Source organism: Haliotis rubra, unplaced genomic scaffold, assembly GCF_003918875.1.
Source record: "Haliotis rubra isolate DU_JTF1 unplaced genomic scaffold, ASM391887v1 Scf1263, whole genome shotgun sequence".
NCBI lineage: Eukaryota > Metazoa > Mollusca > Gastropoda > Lepetellida > Haliotidae > Haliotis > Haliotis rubra.
In genome coordinates this window covers 4,603-31,537 of record NW_025765185.1, presented here as the reverse complement: position 1 = coordinate 31,537, position 26,935 = coordinate 4,603, and the positions used below count along the sequence as shown (strand labels likewise).

Here is a 26,935-nt window from a genome sequence, read left to right as displayed (position 1 = left end):
TGTAGGTTTTGTGTTTATTGTTTTTGATCTGTACGTGACACTATAGACATGCAGAAGCAGCATGGTCATAAGGTATGAATATAGCAGAAATATTAAACGCAAAGAAAATTTAAAAACTGTTGCTAACAAATATATAAATGTTTTATACATAAATACAAGCAATAGGCAAAATAGGCACTAACAAAACATACATCACTTTAAAATGAATCAAAGACGAGAACAGAAGAACAACTAGAGGCGAAAGAGCTATAATGGAAGATAATCAACACGTTAGAACATACTTCAGAACACATTAAATAACAATTAAATATTAGACAAATCAACATGTGTTCTTAACAAATAATGTGTGAAGCCCATTTCTGGTGTCCCGTGATATTGCTGGAATATTGCTAAAAGCGGCGTAAAACCATACTCACTCACTCTTAACAAATAATGTGTGAAGTCCATTTCTTGTGTTCCCCGCGTGATATTGCTGAAATATTGCTAAAAGCGGCGTAAAACTAACTCATTCAATTCACACAGAAAAGGATGTCCTCATTTCGAGTCACTTCTGAACCTTTGCGTACAGCGTAGCGACGTCATCATTCTCACTTCCATCAGCGCACGACCCGGATGTTCCACGAACGGTCGTCCTTGACTTGTCAACTTTGGCATATATATCCGACACCTGATCGGTCCGCTGTGGCTTGTTCACCTTGGCGTAGAGATCTGAAGCTTGAACATCGCTTGTCTCTTCTGAATCTTCTCCACTGGGCTGGTCATTGAAAAGGATATCGTCAAAATAGTCCAGTTTACTTTGCGTCACCCAGGTGTTTTTCTTCAGGCTGAGACCCGGACGAGCTGGTCCGGACAGGGCGTAAGGAGACACGGTTTCATGTCCAGAGCCCTCGTCACCACAGCTATTCCGGTGTAACTGCTCCATCTTGTAGTCATCAGTTGCCTCGTAGATTGGGTTGGACATGCATCCATTGTCACCGCCGGAGTTCCTGGCACCGTTGGAGCTGTATCCATTCTCTTGGCTTTCGTTCATGATTTCACGTTTTTGGTCTGTATTCTCTGAACTGTTTCTGGGAAATGTAAATTCGGTAGATATTATGAAGGCTTTATATATGGTTTTAGACTTGCGGTTTTTCATGTAAAATCTTATGAAAAAACACGATATCTATATATATGTTACACATGCGTATGTAACGATTCTGCTTTGTTTCAATTGAATTTTGATGTGTGTTTGTCGTATGTATAATGGTTTGTCCATTGACACAATGACAGTTTTAAACACCATGTAGAATACGAGATGACGCCATATACCATGGCTTTTAAGGAGTTATAGGAAGCAAAGTGTTTTCATTCATATATTTCACACATCGTTAAATATGCAAGATCTTTGTTATCGTCTATGCATGGATCGTAGATGAACAACACATTCATAGAATTGCGATGTAATGTACATGTAAGTTGACGTCGATTCTTGCATGATAAAGTACATGTGGTGGTAATGACATTTAAAGAAGTTATGGCGAGTTTATTCCCTAATGCGCTATAAATAAACTGGTCGGATATGTGTGTACCTTTTCCTTCGCCGTACGCACACTGTGATTGTCACTATGACAGCTATCAACACGGCTCCTCCAACACTCCCGCCGATTATAAACACCTCTGGAAACGTTAGATACGTACAATAATAAATGAAAATGTGTGTTATGTTGATTGTTCAAAATGAGCCACTGCGTCACAGATAAAACCTATATATCAACAACATTTTATCTGCTATACTCATGCCAATAATGGTTGTCACCCCCTTTTGTTTTATTGGAGAGGGTGTGGGGTGTGTGGGGGTTGGGGTGGGGAGGGTAATAACAACCATTATTGGCATGAGTGTATAACGAAAAAAGCTGTATAATTTTGAGTTATGTGTCGGAAGACTTACATGATCGATATAAGGTCAGACATGTTACGATGTGTCATCATTATCATCGGGACGTCAATATAGCTGTATCACATGTTAGTAAGCGGTTGTGATATATTTGATGTAGAACACATGAAATGAAAAATCGTATCAGTTATCTCAACAGTGAAATACATTGTCTCTGAGCCTTGTCGAGGAGGTGTTTTCCTTTCACGAAAAATGTTAAAATTGCTAGCAAAATAAATACGTTTCAAATTAACTGAGTAGAAATACACTGTATTCATTAGATGACGTCTCTGTTATTCGTCGAGTTACAACGAAAAACATAAACATCAACATCAATAAAAGCCGGCTATTTAATGCAATCGATGAGGAATGTTATTAAATATTATTGTTTGATCTCGCGTCAGTATCTGTCTGTGTGAGCCAGTATGTCACCCTTGACTTACCTTTGCTTGGTGTTGAAGGTTGGGGTTCTCTTGTTGAAGTTGATATGTCAGTACCCTTTGGTGAAGAGGTCTCTGGCAAAACGACAAACATTGCCTTGATAGCATTCAACTAGTGATGAAAACAAGTGGGTGTGTAACTTGAGAAAACTACTTAGCACTAATTCCCAGGGTGATTGAAAAACCCGAATGTAGATACAAGAAATAGTACAGCGAGTGAGTGAGCTTGGTCTTTCGCCGCTTATAGCAATATTCCAGTATTATTACGGCGGGGGACAACGCAATTGGACTCTACACATTGTAAACCTTGTGGGGAATCGAACCTTGTGGGGAATCGAGCTCGGCGTGACGAATAAATGCTTTAACCAGTAGGCTTCCCCACCGTCCCAGAAGTAGTACAGAAATAGGTAGCGATTTGTAAACTCGATGCAGATTTTAAAGGCCAGTGAAGTGCAAACATAACCAGATTACCTTACAATGACACACACAGTGTACTAGGGACTATGTTCACATAAATGGATCATGAGTGATTCCTACTTAAGTTGCAGGGCAAAAGAAGGTATACGTTCCAAAGCTGAATTTCACCAAAAAGGTCACAAACGTCATCAAAATGTCACCGATGATGGGGCATGGGGGTGATAGCCTAGTGGTTAAGGCGTTCGCTCGTCACGCCAAAGACCCGGGTTCGATTCCACACGTTGTTACAATAAGTGAAGCCTATTTCTGGCGTCCCCAGGACTGATATTGATGAACTATTGCTAAATGCTGTGTAACACCATACTCACTCACTCTAGCCAATCACATGTGTATATTGTAACGAACACTAAAAGCTGACTTACGAAAATGTATGAGTGTATCATGCATAAATAAAAGCTGAGTCCATTGTGCGATTCTGACTATGATTCGTATGTGTTTATGAATCATTATGAAATTGCTAGCGAAAAGGTGAGCGCACTGTTCGTTTGTAGAGGAACACCTTTTATGGATAGATAAATTCTATACAAGCTTCTAAATCCCACTTAAAGAAGTCATGTTTGCTTTTTGTTTTACGCCGCACTCAGCAATATTCCAGCTTTATGGCGGCGGTCTGTAAATAATCGAGTCTGGACCAGACAATCCAGTGATCAACATCATGAGCATCGATCTACGCAATTGGGAACCGATGACATGTGCCAACCAAGTCAGCGAGCCTGACCATCCGATCCCATCCGACCATCCTTCTTACGACAAGCATGAGTTGCTGAAGATCAATTCTAACCCGGATCTTCACGGGTTAAGCCCACTGTTTGAACAGACAGGCTATTTTCTATATGTATCAGAAAATGTTACAAATCCACTGGGAGGTTGCGACGGGTGTGTAGAGGGGGAATTTGGCTTGGAATGGTGTGGCGTGGTGCTTGGAGAAACACCGTTCCCACTGGACGCAGACAGCGTTGTGGCGCCGTTGTTGTGTATGGACGTCTTTGATGACGCTGTTATTGTAGACTGCATAACTTGTGATTTACCAGCTGATGGTTTTACTCCTCCCGGTTTTTGTGTGCTGACTGTGTTGGGCTCCATTGTTGCTTGTTTAGTCGTGGAAGAAGTAGAAGTGGCAGAAGCAACGGCAGTAGCAGTAGTTCCCGCAGCAGCAGTAGTAGTAACAACAGTAGTAGTTGTTGTAGGAGTTGTAGATGTAGACGTGGGGCAGTTCAGTGACACATCTGAAGGAATGTTGGTTCCGCATACGACGGTGACATTCTTACCTGTATCGGCTACACATACGTGAACCTTGATTAATACTACAGGCAATCATGTGTTTTATGCCAACATTCAGACAAAGTTACAATTACCCAACATAGCTGCAGGTCAGCTTATGTACCTTTGGGCTTGATTTCAGACATGGTACTGGGCTGCCATGCCATAGAAATTTTTTAAATTTTTTGCTGAAAGTTAAATTATCACTGAAGTGGTAAGTAAAACTCAAAGACGTGATTGGTAAACGGGTATTGTGAAGACAATTGGTAGAGGTTATCAATCGAATTTGTTTCCGAATTTTATGTGTGCTGTATTAGAAATAAACATTGTATTTAGCAAACCTTTGAGATTGTGGTCAACGTGCACTGGCCCATTTGAACATATAAATCTCAACAGGGCTATCACCAACATATTCGTGCACACTTTATCTATATATGTAGAATGGAGATAAACAAACTTTGCGTTCAATATTACAAATCAGACATTCTGGTGAAACTAGAAAAGTTTTCTGTGTTTCTATCATGAAACAACTCTCTTATTTGCTCTAAAGTGCAATGCAATGCTGCAATCAATAACTTAGCCATAATTTCTATTCCCGAAAATTTTCATGGAACAGTATAATGAGAATACATACGTTTGCACTGAGATAATTATCTCATTATTTCCAAAGGTCGAAAACAAAATATAATACTCGTCATCGTAGAGGAAATGCAAATGTTATGTCATATTTGGTTTTATGTTTAGGTCGATCGCTTCAAACTTGAGATGTTCAGGGCCAATATGATTATGACGTCATCAAGTTATCAATTCCTCAACTTAGTCAAAAGTAAAACGAGTTTTTCCGACACCATCGTAAAGATATACTGACGATATGCCAAACACATGGTGATGAAAATGATATAAACATATTCTATTCATGAAAGGAAATGATTAGGCACAAGTTAGCCATCTTAGAAAAGCCATTTGTCCCTGCTTCATACAGTAGCAGCTGTAATGTAAATTTCATATGATGTCATATGATGTCACTCTAAACTTATCTGACAACAGAAAAAGTGTAAACTTCATAATTGTGAGTTGCTCAGGTAAGCGGTAGTGAACTCGAAATCATCCAAAGGCTTCACCTATCAGTATTCAAAACCTCTTACACGTTTACATCTTGTTACATTTCTGGGTTTAGAACCAAATCAGGAGATGTACAAATTTAATGATAATAATCAATTACCTTTCGCTCGGATCCACAAAAATTCCTTTTCTTGACGTCCAGGGTCGACTGTCATGAATATTGACATGTTAACATAGTTGGACTTGCTCTCAAACATTGTACTGGAACAGTTGCTGGATGCAGGTGGATTCTTACAGTCCACCCGGACAGACACGTCTCCATCAGTGAAGGTCACACGACAGACAGAGGACACAACTCGTGTTGCAGCAAGTTGTATAATGACATGAGAGTCACACTCATGAGAGTATGCTATACAGTTGGCATGGGCCTCTCCGTCATGCTGGTCGTTGTACAGGTACACCTCCTGTCCTGTGTGTGTAGAGTCGTGTTGGATGTGCAGCACTGTGTCCTCTGGGAAGGTTGACAGAGGACTTAAAGGCATGCATACATACTTCTTACACGAAGGTACGTGTACATGTATTCATTTTGAATAGGTATTGAAAATGAATATCCATTGGTCAATTGACTTTAATATATGTTCAAGATTAAAATATTATAAAGATTGCATAATCTTCTCAAGAGATGTAATAGATTGAATAAGTCATTCCCTTTGTAAATATGTTTCAGTGTTTAAAGTTTCGGATTCTTTAGCTAAATGTTTAGGTTTAAATTGTGCTTTGCATGGTTTAGCGAAGTTTCAAAGTTTAAAGGTGCCGCCATTTTCATGGTTCGAAATGCGTTTTACTACGCGCGATTTGATTAGTTTGCCACGATTCTTGGCAATAATGGCGTACGGTAGGGTACGAGTCTTCTTGTAGGTCACGGAAAGAGTGGTTACGAATGGATCAGGAAATGTTGCAGAAAGAAGACATTAACTACTAAAACACCCTACTTATGGTACGGTAATGACTCATAATTTATCAGGACAATCTGGGATCTCTACCCACGACCCTATTAGGATTCTGACATGTCTGTTTGATGCAACTCTGCACAGTGCAATACAGCGCCTTAAACCGCTGGACCATAGATTACCGAAAGACAAGGTGCAGGTGACTGAGTTTTACCACTTAAAGGAACACCTTAAGCACGGCATATGCATATCCGTAGGTGTGATATGGATCTGCCAAAGACTTGAAGTGCTTATTAGTGCATTTTGATATATACTTTCGGCAGTGACATAGTTGCATGCACTTCACTGTTACCCTCTATGTCGCGTATATAGAGTGAGTGAGTGTGGCCTGACGCGTGACGCTGTAACCAATAGCCCACCCACTGCCCGATGTATTGAAACTCTGTGTACCAGTCATGCCTTGAATGCAATCTGACATCGTGCTATAATACTGTAATTATGTAAGTTACTGTTAATCGCGTGTACATATGTGTGTGAATGTGTGAATATGTGTGTACATCAAACTACGCTTTTATAACGAACTGACGGATATAACGAACTGTTTTAGTCCTGGTCAGTTGCTATATATTTTAGCCGAAATGGGTATACGGGCTCCCGTTATGGCGAAAGTTTAGTTTGTGTTAACCGAAGTTTACTGTACATATAGTCATTTAATGACATTGTTCCTGTTGAGATTCAATAGAGGGAAGTAGTGCTGTAGCTTTATTTAATCCTAGAGTCAAATCTAGCCTGCATGGGAGCTTCCAGGAAAAAAATAGTAGACCTATCCATCATGCTGTGGAATATTCTTTTCATTACTATATAAAGGGGACACGCGTGCCTCTGTCACCTGTAATTACATCACTAACAGCAGTCTGTGGCGATTGATATTCTCACCCAGGGTATCCGATATGGACCTGTTATGGAAGCTTCACCAGTGTTGCTGATGGTGAATATTATAGTCCCTTTGGTTAAAATTGTAATATAACTCGAAAACTACTAAACATATAATACTCAATGAAACACTGATCATGATCAAACCATCATCAGACCAACTCTGTGATTTCTTTTCAGAATTTATGTCCTAAACATTAAAAGTTGTTTAACAAACTATCATTAAAATTTTGACACAGTTCACTATTTGTTACGAGGGAGGTGTGCGAGAAAGGATGGAACAGCACAGCACAGGTTAATGAATCAATGTCTTGGTAAGCACGTGTGTACGTGCTTCGCGTACACCTGGCTGTTCCTCCTTTGCAGTCCTCCCACGTAATGATCAGTGTTTCATTGAGTGTTCTATGTTTAGTTGTTTTCGAGTTAGATTGCAATTCATCGGTCCGATTTTGAGCCAAACGGACTATACTGTCTCTGACTTTATTGCTAATATCACTGCTATTTCATTATATACTGACATTGAAATTCTAATGCCACTGAGATTGTACAGACACGCTGTGTTTGTACTAGCATTATAATATGTTTGCAGTAGTTTATTTTATAAAGAAACTCTTACTTGTACATCATTTCTTTGATATTTGATGGTTTTCACAGTGTGTGTTTGTGTGTGTAGCTGCAACATAAATTTACAAGAGACGCTACTTACTGTGTACACACAGTGGAAGGTGAACGTCACGTAGTCTTCACCACCAGTATGTTGAACCAGACCACCAGGTGAAGACAGATGACATGTTGTAGAGGCCGTGCAGATCTTCACATAGTCCAGGTAGTAGTGATCTGTCAGTTGGTTCTTCATGGCGGGAAGGCAGTACTCAGTCACGGTATCATTCTCTCGCTGTTGACAACAACGTCTGATTTCGTCTACTCCCTTCCCGTCTTAAAAATTCCAGTTATTTCCCTGTGACATGTGACGTCAGAGGACACCCCGAGTGTAAACATGGTGGGGAGAAGCAACTCTCTGTGGCGGCACACGGGGGTCGACTATCAACGCGAAGTTGTAACAGGCAGTCTTGTGTCTCAGGCCACAGACTACTGTATATGGAACTGAAAATACAAAACCGTTTGACACTAAACATGTTGGACGGTTGTCTTAAAGAGGGACTTTATGGGATTGTTAGCTAATATGAGATATCCATACGGCACATGAATACCTTACAAGTCAGTAACCCTAGGTGTATGTGAAACAGACGACACGGTATATAAAGCCAGATATTTTATCCCAGTTGATGAAAACTCAGAATGGATAGATTCAGAAGACCATAACTATCTTCTTTGCAGTTCCGTAACATACTTCATTCAAAGAATAGTTACACGCATTGTGTTGCTGACTGAAGTGTCCACTGACTGATTCACTCACTCACTCACTTGTAACTAGCTGCACCGTGATACTCATTGCCCTGTTGGTTTATAGCCGGAAATCGACATTTCAAATTATATATGTAGAATATAGTGGGGCTTTACCGGCCATAGTTTTGGTTCAGTGATTTGGGACCGCCTCCGCGGTGTAGTGGTTAGAGCGTCCGCCCTGAGAGCGGAAGGTCGCAGGTCGATCCCCGACCGCGTCGATACCAATAGATGTTAAAATATGGTACTTGTTGGTCCCTGCCTGGCGCTCGGCATTAATGGGTACAACAAGGACTGGTCGGCTCGAGTCAGTATAATGTGTCTAAGTGGGGTATTCATGCTTCACTGTGGCATGTACGGTATCTCAGTGGGCTAGCACTATAAAACCAGTTTCAGTCTGGGCTAGTACAAGCAGCCGCACATACACATACACGCACACGTCGTCATACGAGCGAAATATTCACAAGCACGACGTTAAACCCAATTCACCTCACCTCACCTCCAGTGATTTGGGGACTTTCCCGCACTGAATAACAACATCAGAGACAAAAGGATTTGAATGATTCAGAGTTTCGTTGAACCGGATCGTAGTTAATATAAATGTCATAGAGTAAACCATTTCAATAAGTTTCTGTAAAACTTCATATATTCAAACGACATATTTGTTTCAATATATGTCCAAAGTACACCGAAATTCTATCCCTTTTGTCTATTAATGTATTCAGCAATCATTCGGTGTATCCCGGTGGTGTATCCCCTCTTATCATAACCCCCTCCGGACAGGACCCTTAATAATTAATGATATTAGAAAATGTCACACTTCCCTACGTCGGCGGATCCTACGTATGTACATAGGTCAGTGACCTTGCACAACGTGGCGTAATGTCCCTATGCATAAAACCGGACTGACATGGTCAGTCAGGGAGACCAATCAATTCAATTCAATTCCTTTATTCTCATTCAACCACCATCGGTTGTACAAGAGAAGACAGTACATACAAATTATGCGTACAAAAAGAAGGTGAAGATTAATTTTGGTTATAATCAGTGAAGTTTCTTTAGTGTTGAGTTGATGATAGGTATAAATCTGGAAAGCTTTTTAAGATTGACAATTTTTAGACGTAAATAATGATTGAAAAGTACACAAATTTGGAAACGTATTGAATTTATGTGGAATATAAAGGTCTCGAGGCAAGGAGACGGCCCAGATCATGGACAGAAGCGGAGAGAGTTGTGCGGCTTGTCGGGGCGTCTGCCAAGGCCGTCGCCTCACCAACGACTACGTCGACGATGAAGAATCTCCGTCCGACTACTGACTGTGCAGAGCGGGTCTCCACATCAGGAACATTGGCCACTCGGGCCCGGTGTGCGTTCTGTCACGTGATTTCCACTTTATGTACCATTTCTACCATTATTCCCCAACCATAATAAAACATGGCTGCTGCTGTCTTCAACTCTACCGCTGACTTTTGTCTTCTGTCTGTTATCCACCATCCTGAGCTACCATCCGAGTATCCCCAACAAACGCTCTTGGACAGAAATAACATTAATACAACATATTTTTTGAACTGATATATTTCACTGCAAATCATGTTCATTGTCACTGTAAGTGCAGTAGATCTGCCACATTGTCACTGTAAGTGCAGTAGATCTGCCACATTGTCATTGTAAGTGCAGTAGATCTGCCACACAGTCAATGTACTGTAAGTGCAGTGGATCTGCCACATTGTCACTGTAAGTGCAGTAGATCTGCCACATTGTCACTGTAAGTGCAGTAGATCTGACACATTGTCACAGTAAGTGCAGTAGATCTGACACATTGTCACTGTAAGTGCAGTAGATCTGACACATTGTCACGGTAAGTGCAGTAGATCTGCCACATTGTCACTGTAAGTGCAGTAGATCTGCCACATTGTCACGGTAAGTGCAGTAGATCTGACACATTGTCACTGTAAGTGCAGTAGATCTGCCACATTGTCACGGTAAGTGCCGTAGATTTGCCACATTGTCACTGTAAGTGCAGTAGATCTGCCACATTGTCACTGTAAGTACAGTAGATCTGCCACATTGTCACTGTAAGTGCAGTAGATCTGCCACATTGTCACTGTAAGTGCAGTAGATCTGCCACATTGCCACTGTAAGTGGAGTAGATCTGCCACATTGTCACTGTAAGTGCAGTTGATCTGACACATTGTCGCTGTAAAGTGTAGTAGATCTGACACATTGTCACGGTAAGTGCAGTAGATCTGACACATTGTCACTGTAAGTGTAGTAGATCTGCCACATTGTCACGGTAAGTGCAGTAGATCTGCCACATTGTCACTGTAAGTGCAGTAGATCTGCCACATTGTCACTGTAAGTGCAGTAGATCTGCCACATTGTCACTGTAAGTGCAGTAGATCTGCCACATTGTCACTGTAAGTGCAGTAGATCTGCCACATTGTCACTGTAAGTGCAGTAGATCTGCCACACTGTCACTGTAGGTGCAGTAGATCTGCCACATTGTCACTGTAAGTGCAGTAGATCTGACACATTGTCACTGTAAGTGCAGTAGATCTGCCACATTGTCACTGTAAGTGCAGTAGATCTGCCACATTGTCACTGTAAGTGCAGTAGATCTGCCACATTGTCACTGTAAGTGCAGTAGATCTGCCACATTGTCACTGTAAGTGCAGTAGATCTGCCACATTGTTACTCTAAGTGCAGTAGATCTGCCACATTGTCAGCGTAATCAACCTCGCCAATCTGGTGGCTGATGTGTAATCTGGAACTACGTTGTGGTGTTGTCACAGTCGGTCTTTGCCCGGTGAACCAGTTTGGACTTGAACACTTCACCCTCCTTCTCAAAGGGTACAGGAGGGTGGGCGTGGTTCACCTGCAGAAGAGCATGCAGCACCCGGTTCTGTGTTGCCACAGATGCATTGCAACCAGCAACTATAAACAGTTCCAGTACTTCTTTTCTCCCCGACTCTTCTTACATCTGAACTTATACTGGTAAAAAAACAAGTTTACAGCCTCTGACCGTCTCGACGAATGTAATTCGAACCTGAGCATTAGCCATTTTATTAACGATATTTCCTGCACTTCATATGTACAGGGATGAAACTATAAGGATGAACACAGTCTCAATTTATAGTTTACACAACAAAGTAACAAAACTGTTTGATCTATTGTTATATCAAACTATCTTTCTTTACTTATAACATGGCTTCTCACATTCTAATATGATTAATTTGGATCAAACTTCTCACATTAACTTCTCATGTTTAACATGCTCAAACAGGAATAACGAAGACAATTTTGAATCATGGAGGCTCAACTCATTTACGAAAATCCGACGTTTTCTTTGCAACTAGCATGTTGACTCTTTTCCCGCAATACCCGACAGAACCTGGTTTGACGCTTTACCGGGTATGCTAAAATTGAAATGGCGCTTTCCCGGGCCGACACCGCACTGTTGCCTGCTTATTGGTGCCACAAGAAATTAACTAAAAGTACATAATCTTGGATTTCGATTCTCCAACAAGGGTTCTTTTCAGAAACTCAAGGTCGAGATTTCGGTGAGAACACTTGGCAAAATGAATAGCATCCGCATCCGTAGAGGAAGTAGACGATACAATGTACAAAAAAGTTATTGACCAGCCATTGTGGTCAACATTAAATTTTCCACTGGCAACTATGTCCTATAAGGGGTTCATACACTTTAGTTGTATCTTAAGCTCTACATCTGTTCCCATTTATTTCAGTAATATTCACTTCTTACTGGAAACTAAACCCTCTTTCAGACATGGAAACATGAAAGAATACCCTATTTTTAAGAGTATATATCCTCATAAAAGAAACGCATAGGTGATTTTGTGAATTTTGGACTGATGCAGCTGCGGCAAAACAACACAAATATACTATTTCTTTCCACAACGTCATCTTTGTGTGATTGTAAACAGCTTCAGCGTCAAAACGCGGTAATTTTAACTTTTCCCTTATTTTAGAAGCGTTTGAAGAAATATTCGCCAAAACGTCACCAAGAAAACACGCCAAGCTAAATGCACGGCAAGTAAGCGGAAAAGCTTGCAGTATCGATCACTATAGAAAGGCAAACGCTTTGTTTAATTTTGTCATTCGCTTTTTCCTGGTAAAGAGGAAATCGACATGCTTCAAAGGAGGGCCGCCAATCGAAACATCGCAATAGGCCGCCTTGAATCTGGGGAGTCGCAGTCTGCAGTTGCCCGACATTTCAGCGTTGACCAGACCCCGGAACACCATATCTTGCCTTTGGGACGGTGTTTACCGTCGGAGAAAATAACGTTTCGCCTCTAATTGCATTCGACAGGTCGACAGATTCGGTGGAGGAAGTGTCATGCATGGTGTGGGCTGAGATATCCAGCACTCAAAGATCTAATTTAGTGGTGGTTCAGAGGAATCTGACAGAAAATCGGTACATCAACAAAGTCCTTGCACGTGACATGCTTCCGATTATGGACCGACAGAGGGAGTTGTTACAGCATGACAACGCTACTTCACATACAGTACGCGTTATGGTCCGCTACCTTGCCAATTCAAACGTCTATGTCTTGTCATAGCCTTCCTAATCACCAGATCTAAACCCGATAGAACACCTATGGGATGAACTCAATCGACGTGTACGTCAGCGTCAAAACACGCCTCAGACACGTCCACAACTGGCCATCGCATTGCAGGAAGAGTGGGAAGAATTCCGCAAGAGTGACTTCGTCCATTCTGTGCCGAGATGGTGCCGAGCAGTAATTGCTGCCAATGGTTGCCATACAAAGTATTGACTTTGACACGCCATCTTGTGGTCTCAAGTAACAGCGACCGCCTCCGTGGTGTAGTGGTTAGAGCGTCCGCCCGGAGAGGTCACGGGTTCGATCCCCGGCCGCGTCATACCAAAAGACGTTAAAATATGGTACTTGTTGGTCCCTGCCTGGCGCTCGGCATTAATGGGTACAACAAGGACTGGTCGGCTCGGAGTCAGTATAATGTGTCTGAGTGGGGTATTCATGCTTCACTGCGTCATGGTATCTCAGTGGGCTAGCACTATAAAACCAGCTTCAGTCTGGGCTAGTACAAGCAGCCGCACGTACACATACACACGCATGCACGTCGTCATATGAGCGAAATATTCTCAAGCACGACGTAAAACCCAATTTCACCTCACCTCACCTCAAGTAACAGCAATTACTGATGTTGTGTTGGTGGACTCTCTTGTCTATAGAAGTGTGAATGTTCACCTTTTATCATTGAAATTACATCAAATAATTGTTGTTAAACTAACGCAATAAATTCTTCTAAAATGGCTCATGCATTTTTATTTTTGGGGGGGGAGTGTATCACAATAGTACATATTGTCATGACACTAAATTCAGACACAAAATATACGAAGGTTCCATCATAAAAATAATCACAAGACACATACCTTGAAGTAAAATCCATGTCATCAGAAAGAGATATGTTGGCCACCTCGGCCACATTCTTGCCTAGGTTCAGGTGTTGAGACACACTTCTCCAGATTTTCGGTATCAGAGACTAGGATAGTCTGTCATGCAGATCCTGAAACAAACATACCAAATGTAACCCAGGCAAGTCTAGAATGTGTGGCAATTCTAAAAATGACGAAAGTCTCCTTACTCCTTTTTATTGTATTTTATTTTATTTAACACGTTTTTTCTTCAAAATGTGTTCATTCAGAGACCAGCCGCTAGTGTAAAGTCTCTTTTAAATGCACACATTTACTCCTGTAAGTATATTTACTTATAGAGTAAATTAAGTATATTTACTTTCTGTTCACATGGGTATTTAACCAATAGGAGTATATCTGATTTGCATCTGGTTTTGAAGAAGTTTGGTCATTTAATCTTAAGACACAAAATGACTAGGCTGTTGATTTTAAAACGCACAGGAGATCTACAGTATTCGTTAACTGCATGGCTTGTCCTAGGTCTAGCAAAGGACAAGAATGATTGGGCAAACACCCGTTCAAGAACCAGTGGGTAGAGAATTTTCGAATGACTAAAGAAACATTTGCTGGCATTTTATGGCTATCATTATGACAGTAACATCTTCAACGCCATGGTGTTGTAGATAAGGAGTCTGTGAGCCATTCGCTTTCTAAGCACCTAACAGGCAGCGAGGCTGTATGATCCGGAGGGAGTTGAAAGTTTCGGAAGGTACAATGGTGTCTAATGACAGGGATAATAATGTACGTAGCACCTTAAGCATGCATGAAGCGCGGGTATGAGCGACATAAAAGCGACTGTTACTTACTGAGGTGCGATATTTTATACATGAAACGTGATAGCTTTGCATAACCTCTTAATGCACAGGTCGAATTATTTTCAAACAAGCAGATTGTACAATTCAGTGGGCTATTACAAACTGCATGTAGAAGAAATTAGTAATCGCTCAAGTTTACTTCAGAATAAATGTGTATTGCATAATCATTGATACAGAAAAGGAAAAGACAATTTGAGCAATCTGATATAAAATGTAAAACTTTAAATAAACTACTGAAACACGAGACTGCTGTCAAACTGACTTCAATGAAGCAACATCCATATCTTGTAACGTGGTCGTACAATAATAAATTTAATAAAGCATCAAAGAAGGATTATGAAACCATATCAATTCCAGTTATGTCTTTTGATGAAACATTGATAAAACATAATAATAATGAAATATTATCCATTTGAAGATATGATGCAATCAATTTACTTACAGTAGCAAATCAAATTTAGAGTCATTTGTGTCCAGGAGTAAATATACTTCTATTTAACCACTGGAGCAAGTGTAAATTTACTTCAGGAGTATAAATACTTACGTGAGTAAATTCGTTTTGTGACGTTTCCATGGTTAATTTACTTATCATAAGTAAATTTACTTACGTAAGCAAATATCCTCCTGTAAGTAGATATGTGCTTGTAAAAGCAGCTTTATATAGCTCCAGGAAAAGTCGAATGGGTAAAATGAATTATATTTGTCTAAAATACATTACAATATACCAATTCTTATACCTTCTGTACGCCAGTGCCAAAGAATACCCAGTTTTGACAAGCCACAGAAGCAGATTCCATTTGGCGTAAAGTACAAAATAAAAAAATATATTATTTGCGAATCGTGATAACACTATGAGCTTGCTAAAAGGATAAGCATGTCCTGCCCCGTGATTAAATAAAAAGAAAAATAACACAAATATTCTGTGACGCGTATGTCCGATGTTCTGTGGATAAAGCCACCCTTTTGAAAATTGATACGTACATTTAATACATGAACTACAGAAAAGGTGAATCTGGGGAGTCATTGAACGGACAGTATCGAGTAGATGTCCACGTAACTCACTGCAGACAACTTGCATTACTGGTTAGTTCACATGACACGTTGTAATCATTCTACTCACTCACTCTGCAGTGACTTAATGTCACAACGTATCCTACCTCTGACTGTACACCCTGACGATCCTGCTGCATCCAACTTCACGATGTTTGAACGACTAACAAACAACCCATGCAGTGAGCATCAGAACATCCTGGTTACATGTTTAGAAAACGCCGACGCTGTGTTATACAGGTGCACTTTATCTTATCAGCAATTGTTACTTGTGTCATGTATGATAATCAGTCGGCAACTTTATCACGTTGTGGTCCCATTTGCCTGCCTTAAGCGTGTTTTGTAGGAACAGGTTTAATATTAATCGCTAGAAATTGAACATTCAAGACACTAAAAACAAACTCATGCCAATAATGGTTGTCACCACACCCCACTCCCCAACCCCCTCACATACCTCACCTCCATTCCCACACACCCTCTCAATCAAAAAATTGAAGGGGGTGAGAACCATTATTGGCATGAGTATATAATCAAAACTAAATATTACACTCGAGTCAATCTTCAACAGCGAATTTAAATGTGTTTTGTATTCCTAATACATGTATTTAACACTGTGAAAGAACATGGGAGTATAATTGTTTTCAAACAGGCTTGTAGAAGTGCCTCTGTTTGCAGAAAGAGTCGGCTTAATGACACCACTTAAATGCATGTCATTCATTCTCCATTAGCTGAGGAGCGGTGGATTAGCCAAGTGGTTAAAGCGTCCCTTCGACTTCGACATCGACTTCGACACAACCGTGTTTGACGGTAGATGCAAAACAATCATGATACAAGTCAACAGTGATTAAAGATATGTTTTGGTATATGTGACCAAACAGATACATTTAGTGGAAGGGGTATCTGAAAGTGTAGGACACAACGGCTATCAACCGATGTACACAGACTGAGTACATACTGACACAAGACAGTATTGGCCGCCTCTCTGGTTTTAAGCCATGTACAGGACGTGCAAAACGGGTTTGTTCGTGCACAAGTTACACTCTGTACTGACACCAGCATATTATATACACATAATGATGCATGTTTTAAACTGGTGTTCATCTGGAGTCTTTGAGGGGCATTTAGAAGTGATACACATAAAGGCAAGAATTTTATGTTAACTTCTTTATTGTGATGGACAAGACGTTTCGAAGTATATTTGTACGCCTTCATCAGGTGAATGAAACAATTAGGAACAGACAGCTATATATGTACATGTTAAAACAACAACAGTTATGGGATAACAAGGGAAACCAGTAGTTAATTGGTAGATGGACAAGTGGAAGCCATGGATTGATAATTTAACAAGGGATAAGAATAACAAATAGAAACCAGGGGGTATAATGAGCACTAACTTGGTGGATGGACAAGTGGAAGCCAGGGATTGTTAATCCAGGCGTAGTTGATGAGGTAACAATAGTGGTAAGAACACAAATGGAAGCCAGGCTTCATAGTAATAAGGACAATGAGGCCAGCAGTGATGATTGAATTAAATTTATATGTCCCAAGCGCTAGGAAGATATGTTCCCCTGGTCACGATTGATTGCTGGTTGGTTTCTTCTGATGTCTATGGCCAACCAGCAATTTAATTCAATCATCAACTATGCCTGGATTAACAATCCCTGGCTTCCACTTGTCCATTTACCAATTATCTACTGGTTTCCCCTTGTTATCTCTTAACTGTTGTTGTTTTAACATGTACATATATAGCTGTCTGTTCCTAATTGTTTCATTCACCTGATGAAGGAGTGATTCAGATTCACAGTGATTCACAATAAAGAAGTTGACATCCATAAAATTCTTGCCTTGATGTTCATCTGAATCACATTGAAAATGAAGTATCATTTTCTTATGCAAATCTGTTTAATAATCAAGTAATCAAGTTAGTTTGTTAAAAATGCCTCTGTCTACCCAGTAAATAGGTACCCGGTGGGATAAGTCGTATACTAGTAAACCTAGCGTCTCACAGGCAGCTTGGGTTAACTGGGATAAAAATGTGTCAGCGCCTTGATCATGCACACGTACGTGGATACAGGCGCTTTTTAGCCATTTTATTATTATCATCTTGTGGAAAATATGTCCTTGATATGGTTATCAGTAATGTGATCACTCTGATTACGACATCTCCGTATATGTGTGGTTTACCTAAGTGCACATATCAACTGTGATAACACCACTGACATCGGCGTACATGTAACAGAATATGTTCAATGAGAAATCTTCAGAAATAATTGAAATAACACGAAAACAATCAGAGCAAGGAGGAAATTACTGAAGCAGCCAGAAATATTTTATGCTACAGAAATGGCAGCATTAGGCCTTGGTAGGACAATGCGCACGACACCTGTGATAACACATATGCCTGATCACCTCATGGTGTAAATAACATTATTATTAGACATCATGATCATGCTGGGGTAGCCTAATGGTTAAAGCGTTGGCTCAAGACCCGGGTGAATCCCCACATGGGTACAATGTGTGAAGCCCATTTCTGGTGTCCCCGCCGTGATGTTGCTGGAATATTTCTAAAAGCGGCGTAAAACCAAACTCAGTCAGTCAGTCAGTCAGTCATGATTATATCCAATGTATATCATTATCTGCCAGCTAGGACGACAGGCTAGCTTCTTCTCTAGTAACCTTAAAATATATTCGTTTATTTAACATAAAGAAGTTACCAATATTGTGTCATACTCAATAATAGCGACAAAACCCCTTCCACAGTCATATTTGGAAATGTCCTCCACATGTCTAGTTCTTCAGAAACGTAAACACAAAACAAAATGAACGGGAGTATGACTTTATTATAGGCTATTTTGTTATTGATTGTAATATTCATAAGAGGTGTTAGCATATGTCGCTGTGCTGCTTGGTTGAACTGTACTGTACGTGTGTTCTTCCTTCATTGTGGAGGTTGTGGTGTAAACATCTGCACCATTCTTCCTTGTCTTCCGTTGATAGTAACACCTGAAAGGTTTCCACCAGAGACATATTTATACAATGTGTCATAGGTTTCAGTTGATCTAATTTGTGTGGGGTAACGTAGTGGTAGAAGCGCTCACTCGCCAAAACAACAACAGGTTCGATTCTCCTGATGGGTACAATGTGTATAGCCAGTTATTCGTGGTATCGCTGGGATATTTCTACAGGTGGAGTAAAACAATATTCATTCATTCTGAACTCAAATTACAAGATTTGTCAGGTGAAAGATATACACACAATTGATCGTAATGCAAATGTGTTTACAATGTTTGAATGCTATTTATGCACAGAAAGGACTTATATATAGTGTGTGTTAAATGTATTTTCAGAGATACGAAATAGAATTTACCTGGTCATTATCCAACCCAAAACAAGGCCAACAAACAGAGTAGCAGCAGATACGTCCAGTGTAATGGGTAATGTGTTTGATGACTCACCTGTACAAGGAAATATAACTGTTTTTATTATTTACTTAAGTGTGAAAGCCGGAGATTTCGTAGCTTGAGAAAAGTGATATTTTCACTGCAGTGACAGAATAGTTATATACTACTACCGTTTACTTCATGGTTCAACAAAAGGTTTCTGTCCAGCATTTTGATACACATAAAAAATGTAGTCACGTGAAAATATCAGGTTGATATCGCCACTCGTATATGACACATACATATTTCACCCGACCCCGAATATCTTCTGTTTACCATGTAACTATCTGACAACTTATCAGGGATATTACACTGAGCATAATATTGCTTCCTTCATGATGATGGCCAGTCCACGCCACTACATAAGTCCATAGTTTAGCAACTTGAGTGAGTGAGTGAGTTTAGTTTTACGCCGCACTCAGCAATATTCCAGCTATATGGCGGCTGTCTGTAAATAATCGAGTCTGGACCAGACAATCCAGTGATCAACCACATGAGCATCGATCTGCGCAATTGGGAACCGATTACATGTGTCAACCAAGTCAGCGAGCCTGACCACCCGATCCCGTTAGTCGCCTCTTACAACAAGCATGGGTTACTGAAGGCTCATTCTAACCCGGACCTTCACGGGTTTAAGCAACTTGACGTCATATCCGCAAATTGTAAATAAGTAAAGACGACCTACTCAATTGTTCATGACATCACATCCAGTTTAATAGGCTGAGTTCAGTTTTATACAGATGTTACATTACCATATGTTAAAGATGTTGGCTGTGTAAATCCACTCTGCTGTCGTGTTGGAGGAGAGTTTGAACTGTGAGACGTTGTCCTTGACTGATGTTGTATCTGATGATGGTAGGTTCTGTGCAGTAGTAGCTGATGATGTTACTGTAATCTTCTTGTTGGAGAGGAAACACCAGCAGACGCAATGGCTGGTTTCGTAGTAGTAGCAGTAGTAGAAGCAGCAGCAGTAACAGTAGGAGTAGCAGCAGCAGTATGTTGTTGTAGTAGTAGGAGGAGTAGCAGCATTCGTAGTGGTAGGAGGAGGAGTTGCAGTAGTAGTAGTACTAGGATTAGTAGTTGATGTAGACGTGGGGCAGTTCAGTGATACATCTGAAAAGGATGTTGGCTCCACACACAACGGTGATATTCTTACCTGTATCCGCTACAAATTAATTATCTTGTGTCAATGACATTCAGAGTATCTCTGAGATCATGTTTAATAGTAAGTTCTCGCGCTGTAAACATGAACGTATGTGCACAAGTAGATATTGACAAGTGTAAAATAACCTTTGTCCTCAATTCGCAGTTCGACTAAAATATACAAAGAAGTGGGCCGAGCCAACAAACAGTTCGTTATATCCGTCACTTCGATATAAACGTAGTTTACTGTATTATTTATTGTGATGAGGATTTCGTTGATAAATTAAGCCGCGGTGGCTGAGCGGCAGCCATTGTGTGCTGGCGTTTATGTGCCTCTCTCTGATCTTGTGGGTTCGAATCCCGGATGGGACTCAACCCAACAAAAGTACTAGAATCTATACTTTACGAAGAAAGTGTAATCCAAATATAACGTATGTTACGTTTGACCACATTCTAAATGGCATTGTGTAGTCGTTGATAACTTAGCATACAATCGAGTTAAATCATCTTTGCTTCAATGAACAATTTTGATGAATGCGATGTGATTGAAAGCCGGTTTGGGTAATTTGAGTTTAAATACATCATGAAGATCTGAATTATAAGACAATAAAAACATACCTGAAAATCAACCCATATTATTGCATTTGCATATTTCACCAGCTTCAGAAGCGGTAATTATTCATGGACATTATTCATTAAGTGTTCGACAAATATATTTTGCGTTATTTCGGAAAAATATCAGTAATATTTTGAAATTTTTACAGCATAAATTACGAACAGTAAAAAGCCTTTATCTTACATTTGAATTTTATGAATTGCTGGACAAACATATTTTGCATTATTTAAGAAAAATATAATTAACATTTTGACATTTTAGTGCATATCTTAAAAGTAGTAGAAGTGTTTAACTTAAATTTGATCATTACCTTTCCCTCGGATCCACAGGAATTCCTTTTCTTGAAGTCCAGGGTCGACTGTCATGAATATCGACATGTTAACATAGTTGGACTTGCTCTCAAACATTGTACTGGAACAGTTGCTGGATGCAGGTGGATTCTTACAGTCCACCTGGACAGACGTCTCCATCAGTGAAGTTCACAAGACAGACAGGGGACACAACTCGTGTTGCAGCAAGTTGTATAATGACATGAGAGTCACACTCATGAGAGTATGCTATACAGTTGGCTTTAGCTATCCCGTCATACTGGTCGTTGTACAGGTACACCTCCTGTCCTGTGTGTGTAGAGTCGTGCTTGATGTGCAGCACTGTGTCCTCTGAAAAGGAGAAGAAAATAGGAAGACCAAGTCATCAAAGCTGTGCAGTTTTACGTTCCAGTTACCGCTATCAATATTTATTGAAACAGGGCCGTAGTAAACCTTTCTTATTTTTGGGGGCACTGTCTATGGTCGAGGCCGCGAAGCAGCCGAGGATCTAGGGGGATCCGGGATGCTCACCCGGGAGGTTTTTTGTAAATTAACTGCTCTTAGATGCAATTTCCTGCTTTGTGAAAGTAAAATGACTCCATTTATGTAATCGCCAATGTTTTATATAATATTATTTTTTCCTGCTACGTTTGACCAAAGTTTGTCATGTTGTTAAAAAAAAAGTTTCTTTGTTCAAAATTGCAGCATCTGTACATAATGTTCTGAACTAAACTGTATAAATATGTTTAGACATATCTGTATATATGCAAAACATCTGTTTTGTTCAGTTTAAGTATTAATACACAATAGTTGCATTATTAAATTCAGTTAACAGTCCAGAAATTGTACGTGAAGTTCACATCATATACATGATATATCTTCAGGTTTGTTGAACATTTTGGAGACATATGGATTGAATGCAATCCTTTTCTAATTAAGTCTTTATTTATAATCAGATACTGCACAATATACCTCAAGTTTATAGGGTTCCGATTGTCTATGTCACAACCCTGGATTCCTTATTTTACTCATTATGGTTGCTGTAAGCATATATGTAATCATGTGCGTCATTCGGGTACCGATCATCTGTCAGATGGACTGCCCACAATCTTTGCGTCATTAATTGAGGTGTGGATTTCCCCTGGCTACCTACGGCCCTGATTGAAAACAACAGAGCGGGTGAGATTTGATTAGTATTTTATTAAATTCGTGTTATCACAATTTAAGCTAGGAATGATTCATGTCATAACCGCTCACCACCTTACTAAAACTAGCTCATAGAGTTGTAGAGTTATAGAAAAACTTAAAATTAATCCGGAAACGTCTGTCCTAGTCAGTACAAAGACATGGTACAGATCACAGACATATTTTACTTTAGTGAAATTCATGGACGGCAGCGATGCTACCAAACCAGGGATCAGGACCAACATTGGTTTCAATACAGTGCTTATTGTAACATGGTTCCCAGATAACACTCATACGTTGGACAACGTTCACATTGTCGCCGTCGGAGTCTTCAACGTTTCAGCAATACTCTTATCATAATAAGGACAAGACAGTTGATAGCAAACGTCGTAACATTTTAGAATTTACTTAACGTAATTGAATTATGCACGGTGATTTCTTCACATTTGATCACATTTATGTCATAGCTAAATAAGTTGCCAAAGCACCAGAGATAGAAACCATGGATACAGTTGAAGACAGGCATTAGGCTAAGCGTTCTCCTATTCTCTGTCTGTGTTAAGTGACTTAAACACTAATAAAAACGACTCACTGTGTACACAGTGGTAGGTGAACGTCACGTAGTCTTCACCACTAGTATGTGACACCAAACCACCATATGAAGACAGCTGACATCTTGTAGAGGCCGTGCAGATGTCCACAAAGTCCAGGTAGTAGTGATCTCTCAGTTGGTTCTTCGTGGCAGGAAGGCAGTACTCAGTCACGGTATCATTCTCACGCTGTTGACAACAACGTCTGATTTCGTCTATTCCTTTTATTTCTTAAATTACTTGAAGTTATTTCCCTGTGACACGTAACGTCAGAGGACACCCCGAGTGTAAACATGGTGGGGAGAAGCATCTCTGTGGCGGCACACTGGGGGTCGACCATCAGGGCGAAGTTGTAACAGGCAGTCTTGTGTCTCAGGCCACAGACAACTGTATATGGAACTGAAAATACAAAACCGATTGACGCTAAAGATTTTGGACGGTTGTCTTAAAGAGGGACTTTACGGGCATTGGTAGCTAATATGAGATATCCATATGGCACATGGGTACCTAGGTGTATGTGAAATAGGCGACGCGGTATATAAAACCAGATATTTTTATCCCAGTTGATGAAAACTCAGAATGGATAGATTCAGAAGACCATAACTATCTTCTTTGCAGTTCCGTAACATACTTCATTCAAAGAATAGTTACACGCATTGTGTTGCTGACTGAAATGTCCACTGACTGATTCACTCACTCACTCACTTGTCACTAGCTGCACCGTGATGCTCATTGTCCTGTTGGTTTATAGCCGGAAAGCGACATTTCAAATTATATATGTAGAATAAAGTGGGGCTTTATCGGCCATAGTTTTGGTTCAGAGATTTGGGACCGCCTCCGTGGTGTAGTGGTTAGAGCGTCTTGTGTCTCAGACCACAGACCACTGTACATTGAACTGAAATTGCAAATTTGACTGACACTAACAACGTTGGCACAACTAACTGGCCCCTACGCTCCTCAGACAACACAGTTTGCAATATATGTACTATCCCACTTACTAAGAGGGCAAATCGCGAAATTTATCGTGAGACTGTGGACTCTTTCGTAGCTCTTTTTTTAACATGCACTGTATCATAATTCATCCATAGAAATTTTGGTAATTTGAAATTGTTGACTACAGCATTAATTCATCTACTTGTTGTGACTCGATTTGAACTAAGAAATCACCCCAACCAGCCATACTCCATGGAATGGCGATTTTTCTATGCTCAAACACGTGATTATGATTTTGATTTTTCTTTATGTACTTTTTTTTTCAATTATATATTTTACCTCTTATCAGATTAATATCATAGCAGAACGAAAACATCTGGCGGAATAAATCTAATTCAATACACAACTTTGTCAGGGTAGATTAGATCTAACAACAAAAAAGTATCTATGTATCCCTGTTGACATATCAGCCGTGTACATTACACATATAAACCCTGTAGGAAGTGGCTAAAATACCAGGAGACCGTTTTGCCGGTTTTGAAAAGGTTCCACTGGTACCTCTAACATACATCAGCTCCGGATCTTTGAGAAGTGTATGACTTTGAAACTTAATCTTTTATTCCTATGCAGGTTGATGGAATGATATGTGTAGAGGACAGAAGGTGTAATTCGCAAACTCAGTTATTCACGAGATATTGCTTTGCACTATTGCAACTTAAAATGTCAACCCTGACAAAATTCACTGTTTGTCCCATAAACTCGACCTGGGCAAGACTACATAGATTTCGGTCTTCCTATGTATCCATAGATATTAATGACCTGTGTTAGATACCAGCAACAACGTGACTGTTCTGTAATACAGGTATGTAATGAACAATAGTTCAATCAATTTAATCAAAGGTCAGTTCAACTAAAACATCGACTAAACACGCTTAGACGCTTTAACAGTATGTGCAACGTAACTATGGTAACTATACTATCATTTTGACATTTCAATCCACACAAAGAGGAAGCTACGATACTTCCATACCTTGAAGTAAAACCCATGGCAGCAGAAAAAGGAATCCTGGTCGCTTTGCCCACATCCTGGTGCAGATCACGTCTAGAGACACTCGTCCAGATACACTCTCAGGAACTATAGGATGGTAAAACATCAACATGTTAATAATCATACTGTTCCGTTATACAAAAACGACAAGTACAAATGGTAAAACATAATACAGAGTCAGTTTTGTTTTCAATTTTGCTTGACAGGAAGACTACAAGGCTAGGACCTGGGATGTTGTTTCAAATTGGGACAATTTCGTCACAATCTGTTTTATGTCACGTACGTTTTTGGATTACAAAGTCGGCCAAACAATAGTTGAATGAGTCACATTTTCAAGCATATTATACACAAATATACCATTTTCCTGTTTGTATTTATTTTAATTATTAGTTAATCAGAATCATGGTATAAACATAACGGAAACATTCTCTCACTTGTGCGTGAATCTAACCAACTTGTCCAGTACATGAAACCTTGATCCAGCCACAAGATTTCGATGTTGGAGATAAAATATGTCATCAAAAAATAGTCATTAAAGACATTAAAATTTATCCATTCCTCATGAATACATCTTTGCCAATGATGTTCTACATCGATGAACTTTTGCCAACATTATTTCCTGCATGGATAAACCTTTGCCAGCGATGTTGAGATGATCACAGTCCTTCTCTTGGTTGTCCAAATGGTTCTTGACAGGTCACAATGGTTCTTCACAGTTGCTACATGATCCTGGTTAAAGGCTAAATACAAATATTGTTAGGGGCGTATATTACCGTTCGGGCAGGACATGTTTACCCTTTAAGACCTGTTTTCAATAATTCATTAATATAATCGTGAGTCCTGTTTTCCTTTCACGCCAATGAAATCTGTTTTGGTGGAATATAGAGACAGAGCATTCGCTGGCGATGACCTTTCACTGAATGTTTAGGAACAGGCGGAAGTCTGACGGAGATCAAAACTACAGTCGAAGATTGTTGCCATGGCAATAAGGGTTTTCTCTAAATGGAAGAACACAGTTTTCCTCTTATGTCATCCTGTAATAACATTTAGCATAATATACATGTATATTGTCTGGCTTTAAAAGATATACAACTATGATGACACCTTCGGTATCCCATAACCTTCTCAACAGATACGACACTATTTGTCTTCTTTGGTGATGCTGAAACTTTCACTGTTTTGATGGACATGATATTATGTGATGTAGGAAATGCCTACTGAACATGTACTCCGACGCTCAGTCGATAACCATCGCATGTTGATAGTTCCTTACAGCGTCACATGAAAAATGCCTAGTGTTGTTCCCATATCTTCATGGATGCAAGCACTTGATCACTGGACGATACTCAGGTCTGTCCAATGTCCTGAGGTCACTGTGCCCTGATTACTGTAATGACTTGTCACAGCAATACAATTTGCTCAACTGAATCAAGTATATTTTAGACATGCCAATACATTATCTAATGTTCACAACCACAGACTGGCTGAATTTTTGCCATAATTGACAAATGTCTTAATGTCACAATGTATCCTACCTTCGACTGAACATCCTGATGATATAGTTAAATCCCACTTCACAGCAAACAGCTGACATACAAGCAAACCAAGCAAACACTGTCATTACTTCCTGATTAAAGTCTTATGAGCGCAGCCACAGTGTTACATTTGTTATCTCATCTCAACGGGCATTTGTTATCTCATCTTTAGCTATGTCATCAACGATAACAGTCAACGAATGTTTCATAATCGGATTTGCACTCATTGATGTGTGCTTAATGATAAACTAAATATATTATTAACTGAAACTATTGTATTCTACAGGCACTAACACTTATGCTTTAGCAATCATGAATATATGCTATCATGTTCGACAGAGGCGGTTGGGTAGTTTAG

At 39.9% G+C, this 26,935-nt stretch overlaps 1 protein-coding gene across 6 annotated transcripts; it reads right to left on the bottom strand.

Annotated features, from left to right (window-relative positions):
- On the bottom strand, window positions 1-26,711 carry LOC124266539 (myb-like protein X). Of its 6 annotated transcripts, XR_006895790.1 has the most exons (9): window positions 26,578-26,711; window positions 25,025-25,129; window positions 23,064-23,460; window positions 5,312-5,662; window positions 3,858-4,106; window positions 2,356-2,427; window positions 1,569-1,656; window positions 421-1,067; window positions 1-359 (listed from the first exon to the last, which is right to left on the bottom strand). XR_006895790.1 is itself a non-coding variant. In XM_046701335.1 (6 exons), exons 2-6 carry the CDS (start codon window positions 5,406-5,408, stop codon window positions 545-547), a joined length of 1,029 nt encoding a protein of 342 aa, XP_046557291.1. In that variant the 5' UTR covers window positions 5,409-5,662; window positions 7,741-7,953; the 3' UTR covers window positions 380-544. The 6 variants fall into 6 exon arrangements, 1 of the variants encoding a protein (XP_046557291.1); XR_006895791.1 differs by lacking the exons at window positions 23,064-23,460; window positions 25,025-25,129; window positions 26,578-26,711 and adding an exon at window positions 7,741-7,955 and having other exon boundaries at window positions 421-753; window positions 865-1,067; XR_006895793.1 differs by lacking the exons at window positions 5,312-5,662; window positions 23,064-23,460; window positions 25,025-25,129; window positions 26,578-26,711 and adding exons at window positions 20,279-20,384; window positions 21,289-21,327 and having other exon boundaries at window positions 3,858-4,025.
- Between the last annotated feature and the right edge of the window lie 224 nt (window positions 26,712-26,935).

Excerpts from the sequence above, each read along its gene's own strand:
- LOC124266539 (XM_046701335.1), bottom strand. The coding sequence starts at position 5,408 with ATGTTTGAGAGCAAGTCCAACTATGTTAACATGTCAATATTCATGACA. Across the intron at positions 4,107-5,311 it reads TTTGTGGATCCGAGCGAAAG|CCGATACAGGTAAGAATGTC; the intron begins GTAATTGATTAT and ends ACGTATGTGTAG. Across the intron at positions 1,068-1,568 it reads TGCGTACGGCGAAGGAAAAG|AAACAGTTCAGAGAATACAG; the intron begins GTACACACATAT and ends TACATTTCCCAG.